This window comes from Urocampus carinirostris, chromosome 5 (genome assembly GCF_059441175.1).
Source record: "Urocampus carinirostris isolate Australia breed hairy pipefish chromosome 5, RoL_Ucar_1.0, whole genome shotgun sequence".
NCBI classification, from domain to species: Eukaryota; Metazoa; Chordata; class Actinopteri; order Syngnathiformes; family Syngnathidae; genus Urocampus; species Urocampus carinirostris.
This window is the reverse complement of record NC_142353.1, coordinates 5241410-5249523: the sequence shown is the minus strand read 5'-3', so window position 1 is coordinate 5249523 and position 8114 is coordinate 5241410. Positions and strand designations below refer to the sequence as shown.

The 8114-nt window shown below is 39.8% G+C and overlaps 1 protein-coding gene across 1 annotated transcript; it reads left to right on the top strand.

Moving 5' to 3' along the window:
• Positions 1 to 6573: 6573 nt before the first annotated feature.
• On the top strand, positions 6574 to 7879 carry LOC148365047 (immediate early response gene 5-like protein). Its single transcript, XM_088335014.1, has one exon. The coding sequence runs from the start codon at positions 6914 to 6916 to the stop codon at positions 7811 to 7813; it is 900 nt and encodes a 299-aa protein (XP_088191140.1). The 5' UTR covers positions 6574 to 6913; the 3' UTR covers positions 7814 to 7879.
• The last annotated feature ends 235 nt before the right edge of the window (positions 7880 to 8114 follow it).

Here is an 8114-nt window from a genome sequence, read left to right as displayed (position 1 = left end):
TAAAATATGTTAAATTGTTATACTCATCCAGGATTAAAGTTATTTCTCAATGACTTCCGATTTTTTGCATTTTCTTTTTCATGATCGCAGAATTGTTATAGTATCTTATAAATACAATTAATAAAATTATTATGTAACGTGTTACCGTGCTGAGCGTCTGCAGATGCAGAGTGAGGCACGCAAATTTCTTGCCTCATGGCAGAGGGCAATTGTGAGACAAAGGAGTCAAAATTGTCGCACACCGCCTCAAACAATATAATTTGTCAAAGTATTAGGAAGCTAACATCAAGTCAAGCCACCCAGTCTTTTTTTCAGGGTGAATAGATTTTTTTTTTTAAATAATGAATGATTACCTATTCATTGATGCTATTTTTCAAAAGGAGTAACACATACATAAATTATAAGATAAGACAAAACAACGAGTTGCCAGCCAATCACAGGGCACACAAAGACAGACAACAATTCACACATTCACTTATACCTATGGACAATTTAGACTAGTCAAGTCAAGTCACATTTATTTATATAGCCCTTAATCATAGAAATGTCTCAAAGGACTGCACAGGATTACAATTACACCTTTACCTGATCTTAAACCAACCAATTAACCTACCAATTAACCTGCCATGCATGTTTTGGGGTTGTGGGGGGAAATTAGAGCACCCACAAGGAACCCACTTAGCACAAGCAAACTCAACAACAAGATGATGGTGGCTAGGATTTAACCCCGTACCTCTGAACTGTGAGGCGGATCTGTGGACCAGTAGACCACTGTTCCACCTAACAAAGCATTCATTTGGTAATAATAATGACCCAATGAAATAATTTGATCAATTTCCTATTTCAGAATTGTATCACACTGGAAGCACTTTGCCCTTCTCAGTAGCCAAAAAGTCGCGTTCTAATTCAAAGAAATTTGGACCAGGGGAGTCAAACCTATTCGAGCTTCGGGCCACATAGTAAAACAATACTCTCATGGGAGTCAGACTAGCATAATAAAGGGAGAGAGAGAGAGAGAGAGAGAGAGAGAGAGAGAGAGAGAGAGAGAGAGAGAGAGAGAGAGAGAAAGAGAGAGAGAGAGAGAGAGAGAGAGAGAGAGAGAGAGAGTGAGAGGGAAGGAGAGAGAGAGAGAGAGACACAGAGAGAGAGAGAGAGAGAGAAAGAGAGATGGAGGGAGAGGGAGAGAGAGGGATAGAGAGGGAGAGGGAGAGGAAGAGAGGGAGAGAGACAAAGAGAGAAAAAGAAGGAGAGAGAAAAAAATACAATGAAAGAGGGTGAGAAATAAAGAAAAAACGAAAGAACAAAAGAAAGAGAGAAAGAAAGAAAGAAAGAAAGAAAGAAAGAAAGAAAGAAAGAAAGAAAGAAAGAAAGAAGGAAAGAAAGAAAGAAAGAAAGAGTAATAGAGAAGAGTGTAAGAAAGAGAAAAATTTAAGGAGAGAGAGAAAGACAGAAAATGATAAAAGAGAGGGAGGGAGGGAGAAAATGAGACAGGAAAAGAGGAAGAAAGAAAGAAAGATCCTTCCCGTGGGCTGCAAGTTTAACGCCCCTGACGTTAGCCTATGCATTTCACATCCTTTTATATCTTTAGCAGGCAGAACTGTAGACAATCAAACCAAACTGACTTCATGAGTTTCTAATACATGAATACAATCAACTGTGATGCTATCCCCAAGTGAAATACTCAAACGGGTTTTTCTACCACAACATTCGACATAAATAAACTCACTCAATCTGAGTCGATTGGCATTGCAGAGTGACCCAAGCAGTTTAGGGTTCAGTACCCTGCTCAAGGGCACCTCTACTGTTTTTCCGAGGGAATCAAAGTAGTTTCTCCATAACCAGAAGTGTTTATTACGTCCGTAAAGAGACAGATCTCTACTGGCCACCTACCAGTCTACACTGGTCCAACCTGTGCTGTTTAGTCATCTCTACTGTAACTGTAGTATTGTTTAGTCATCGTTACATAAGAATTTACTAGTTGTAATACAATGTGATATTAAATGAGCCACAAAGAGATCTAACTATGACATATGTGGGTTTTTAATAACACGTGCTGTACAGTTCCACAAAATTGTATGGAATGTGTTTGCAATACACTTTGTCCCTTATAAGAAAATACTTTGTACTTATTATTACCATCTTGAATTGCATCTCATTTTGGGTGGATACACTGAGTTTCCCAAAATGTCTCTGGTGACAATATTGTTTTGATAATCTCCATATTGTTCGATTTTCTCTATTAATCAGATGTTCATTTACCATAGGTTATCAATACTCTTATTATAAGGAATTGAATGAGTACCAATACTTGGAATATGTTCTGTACCGATAAAACCCTTACTTAAATGTATCGGCACTTGCGACGTTGGCCCAAAATGTATCGCCTACTCTATAGTGGCTGTTTTGAGAATGAGGAACTAGATATTACATTAATGTATATTGTCATGAATCTCAGGTACATTTAAGCCCAAATAATGATATTAAGATGCACTCTTAGAACAATACGGTCGGAAATGATCGAATTTTGAATCAAAAATGGGTATTCTAATATCCATGTTGAGTCGGCCCATCTTCTTGCATTGTTTTGCTCGTCATGTTGTTTGGAACAATGAGCTTTTTTTAACCTTCGTATTTAGAATTACTTCATTTATTTGGGATACACAACAATAGTGTACAAGTTTATTTTAAGTAACACAAACAAAATTGAAGTACAGTACATTATATGAATGTAACCATGGTTCCAAAACCTTGGGTTGTGTTGTTTAAAAACCACACTTTCAATTTATTTATTTGTGCTGTTGTTGTTTTTTAATAAATTGATTGATTTCATTTGAAATGTACAATTAAAATGGTACACTTTCTTTGAAATGTCACTCCCAAATACCTGTCAAAATAGGTTATTTTATTTAAAACAACCCCTATGCAAGCCGGCAATGTCCTCAAGACTGGGTGGGAAGCAGCCATTGATCTTCCGGGCTGTGTTGATTACTCTTGTGTGTTGATTTTCTTGTCTGCTGTCATATTCCCAGAATAGCGCACTGAGTCTTTTATCTTACTGTAATTCTTTTCAGGGCATTTTCATGGACATCAAAAACACGTGGTTCTCCCTATCTTGGGGGAAAAACTAAACATTAATAATGGATTTTTAATAGATATCTGAGTGATCTCCACCTTTTTTAGTGAATAAGATATTTAGTATCATTTCCTTTGCAGTATTTTTTACAATTTCATAACACAATTTTAAATACAGTAATCAAGGTCTCTCTGTACAGGTATATTGCTCTATTTTTGATTGAATCCGTTTTATCTCCAAAGGTCCTTATATTGTGAAGTCTACTACTCTACTGCGTTTGTATAACAGTTACATCTGCCATTTTGTCATCTCATTTGTGACATTTATTTTATTTGCCGCCACATTAAAGATCCCTCCGTATGTCTTTTAACTCTCCTTACATTTGTCAATTGCAATGTGGCGTCTTTACTTTGTTCGGAATGTCTGTTTCAACAAAATAAACAAAAAACTTGTTTTCACTATATTATAAAATGCTCGAATGAAAATTGTTATATTTGTCATGTTAGGGTTGGTTTTGACATGGCTGGTAAAACAGATTATAAAAAAACTGCCACCAAAATTAAAATCAAAAGTGGACTGTCAGTCAACAGTGACAGCCTGCTCATGTCCCACTGATGTGAGCTTTAAGGGATTCTAATTTTGCTGTTTTTACAGTATACCTCCACAGATATAAAACAAAATCTATCTATCTATCTATCTATCTATCTATCTATCTATCTATCTATCTATCTATCTATCTATCTATCTATCTATCTATCGATCGATCGATCGATCGATCGATCTATCTATCTATCTATCTATCTATCTATCTATCTATCTATCTATCTATCTATCTATCCTGGGGTGACCGACAGCAAGACAAACACATACAAAAACAAAGAAAAATTTAAAAAGGGAAAAAGTAGCAAAAAACACACACAAAACTTTTGGGACCATGGCCAACCGAAATGCCCAAACACCCAAACACGTTAAGCACCTCGGCACCCAAGTTGGTCATGCTTTCGTCCCTCCGGTATAGAGTTGATAATTTACAGTATTTTCCGGGCAACAATATCACCTCACACTTTTCAGATAAAAATAAGCAAGGGGAGTATGGCATCAAAATTTGGGCAGCCTGTTATGCCGAAACCAACTATATCTGGAATTTACAGATCTAGATGGTTAAAGATGCAAGTGGCATCAGTGGGAAAAAACATGGGAAATGTGTGGTCCTTGATATGACTACTGGAACTTAGGACCACAATGTCACTTGTGACAATTCTTTTCACCAGGTATGACCCAGGACAAGAACTTCTGATCAGGAAATTTACCATAGTGGCAACATTGCCTCCCTGCTTGGCGCTCGGCATTAAGGGTTGGAATTGGCGGGTTTGGTTACTTAATGACTAAAATGGCTGCGCCCTGTTTGGCTGCGGCTGCATCGGCTCGCTACAGTTTAACTGTACGGGTCAGGTGTATCGACATTTCGTTCGGTGTGCATGGTTACAAAGAATGACAACTAAAAAAGTTAAAAAAACAACAACAAAAAAACAGTAAAGAATAATAAACCTGAGCTACCTGTTGAAATGATGTAGATGAAGGACAGGGCTCGATTTTCCTTAAAGCTTGCATTAGATGGTAGTGTGCCCGCTTTGAGACTGGGAGGTCGCTGGTTCGCGCCTCGGCCGAGACATACCTAATTGGTATAATGGCGGCGTCCTCTGTTGGCTGCGGCTGCATCGACTCGCTACAACGGGTCAGGTGTATCGACATTTCGTTCTGTGTACATTGTTACAAAGAATGACAATACAAAGGAAATTATTATTATTATTATTATTATTCATGGACACCACTATTGTCTCTGGTCAAAAAACGAATGTGATACCTCAAATATCATTAATGATAACAAAAACAGAGGAGGAGCGGACAACATGGCCAAGCTGACTGCGACCTGCATTTGCTAGTGAATAACCAGGAGGTGGCCAATGGTTGTGTTTTATAACATGCTTGATGTGTCTACATATAATGCTTTTGTATTGTGGACCGAAATTCATCAAGAGTAAACCTCAGCCTTCAAAAAGAATCGGAGGATATTTCTTGAGGAATTCAGAAATTACCTTTTCAAGCCACACATTGAGCCAAGGGAATGGGTGTTCCAAGACCCTGATGCTGCAGTGCTCCTCAGACAGCTGCAGAGTCCACCTAGCCCTCTGTACATATCATAAAGAACACAAAGAGCATCAACATCAACATGCCTTTCCTTAACAACAGCAACAACCCCACACAAGCCACCTGATTCAAGAAGAAAAAGATGCCAGGTCTGATCATGCAGTAAGGACAGAAAGAAAAGCATGTTGTGCTCAATTGCAAGACATGTAGCTGCAAAGAAAACACTAAACGTGTCATTTTGTTGCCACACATGCATCCAAACACATACTTGCATACACTTGGAAGTTCTTGGACATAGAGAATTTGACTCTGATTTGGTTATTTGTCGGTTTGGGAATGAGTAATTGATCTTGGTCCTTCTTTACTGTTTGTTTGGCCTTGAAAATGTATATTTTTTGTTTTGACTTGTTTGGCTTATATTTGTAGTCTAATTCTAGTGCTGTGTGATTGGCTGGTAATCAGTCCTCTACCCACTGCCCGGAGATAGCTGGGATGGGCTCCAGCAACCCCGCAGCCCTAGTGAGGATAAGCGGCGCAGAAAATAGATGGACGTATGGATGTATGGATGCATGAATGTATGGATGTATGTATGAATGCATGAATGGATGTATGTATGTATGGATGGATGTATGTATGGATGGATGTATGGATGGATTGATGGATAGATGGATGGATGGATGATGGATGAATATTCTAGATCTATTGCTGAAAAAACGTTTATTTAGTCTTTTTCATGTAAAAAGATCTGTATGCGTCAAAACCGACCCCAACACCATGGATCTCATTATAATTAATATGATTAACATCTAAAAAGAAAAAAGAAAATTTAGCACATGTGTTGTAACAGCCCTAAGTAGTAGTTTGGTGTCAGAAAACCCTTTTATCTATTTATATAATTATTTTGAGCTTGATTTCATATTTTTTAAAATGAAAATTGAGGGTATACTGGTATAAATAAAGGCTGAGAGACTGTATTTAAAGCCCCAACATGAAATATTTGACAACTAGGCGGCACTGTGTTGTCTGGTACGAGCGAGGGCTAGTGATACATGGCAAAGCCTGGCGGCAGGATGCTGGAAGAAATTGGCGTCGACCTAAGGTGAAACGGAGATACAGCTTTCTTTCGGATTTTTTTTTTTTGTTTAATTAAATTTACTGTCTGTATGTTAAATGATGTATTTTTGCCTGGTATTCATTTCAATGTTTTGTTTCATTTTCTTGCTAGGAGAAAGTTAATTGGAGGGATTAAATATTACACCCTGTCCCTTTAACTTACGGGTCGCCACTGACCGGATAACAGGGAGCGTAACACCTAAGAAGCTAACACAAGAGGAGGGTTAAACGACTGCGATATTAATCTGGGGTTTGGAAAAAAAAATACACGGGACACACTTCGTGAAAATCAGCCCGACTGCGCTCCTACGTGCGTTTTGAAATAGACATTTAGTGATGTTTGCGTATAAGAGAAGCGCCGCCTCCCTCCTATTGGACGGCGTTCTTCCGAGGGCGTGGCAAGGAAATATGAGAGTTGCAAACCCATGCCCTTACCGAGTAGACATGGAGCGCCATGTACGTGATCTACTCCAACCAAACACGAGTCCCAACTAGAACCCCTATCGTTTCCTTTTTGATCGTGGGTGAAAAATACCAAGGCGTTCGAAAAACCGGAGGCAAAGATCGGCCCGGTTGAGGATGGAGTGTGCTTTTGACGCACAGAATCTGATCTCCATTTCTTTGAGGAAAATCCAGAGCTCCAGGACGCAGCGAGGAGGCATAAAGCTCCACAAAAACTTGCTGGTGACCTACGTGCTGAGAAACGCAAGGCAGATTTACATGAGCAAGAACTTATCACCAGCTCCGAGGACGCACCATTATGAGGATGTCGCCGCAGCCAAGACTCAAAAATACCTCGGATTGACCGGGAGCCTTACGGAGTTGGGCAATGACTTCTACTGCAACTTTGGTGGGGTGGACTCGGACACTTGGCACTGCGGTGCGCTCCAGCAAAACCAGCATCAGCAGCACAATTGCCAGTCTGCAGTGGTGGTGCACCAAGACGCGCCGGCGTGCGTAATGGTTCCTCCGAGTGATTCTGAGCTAATGGGCTCGGAAAGCTTTTGGACCTGCGCGGAAAAACCCGCCTGGGATTCACAGCACGCCCAAAGCGCGCAAATCAACCACAAAACCGTCCTGGACCTGGATACGCATGTGGTGACAACCGTCACCAATGGATATTTTCATTCGGACTATTGCGCGCAACCAAGACAGTTTCAAGGCGCGCTGCAGTGCCACGCCAAAAAGCGACGAATGGACACCACTTACCATATTGTCGAACCCGAGTTTTATTTGTCAGACTTTGGGCCGCTGCCGTGTAAACGACCGAGAACTGACGAGGACTCGCATTCCGATTCCGAAGCGTTGGATTCCACGAACATTTCCAACCTGATTTCAGTTTTGGGTTCGGGAGGACTATCTGAGTTTGTGAGTTGGCAACACGCGGACCTAGAGCAAATATTCGGCTCGCAAACTATTAGTTTAAAACACTCTTCGTTTACAGGCAGCAGTTGGACGCGAGCAATCGAAGCATTTTGATTTGTGTTATTGTTGGATTTGTATCATTTCCTTTTGTTGTTTTCTAATAAAATGCCACAAACAATATTCTGTGCGTTTTTAATAAAAAATATCACTTGTCAAATTTTGAGATGAATAAAGTGATGGTGATGCTATAACATGAGATATCCTTGTAATAAATATATCATTATTATGATTTCGTTGTGCGTTCTAGTAGTTGCAAAGTCTCTGGGTTGTTTACCACCGAAGTGGTTAGTGCGGGCTGGTTGCAGCAACGCTGGAAGAGCGTCACCATGTGGCCAGTGTTGAAATCTGCATCCTA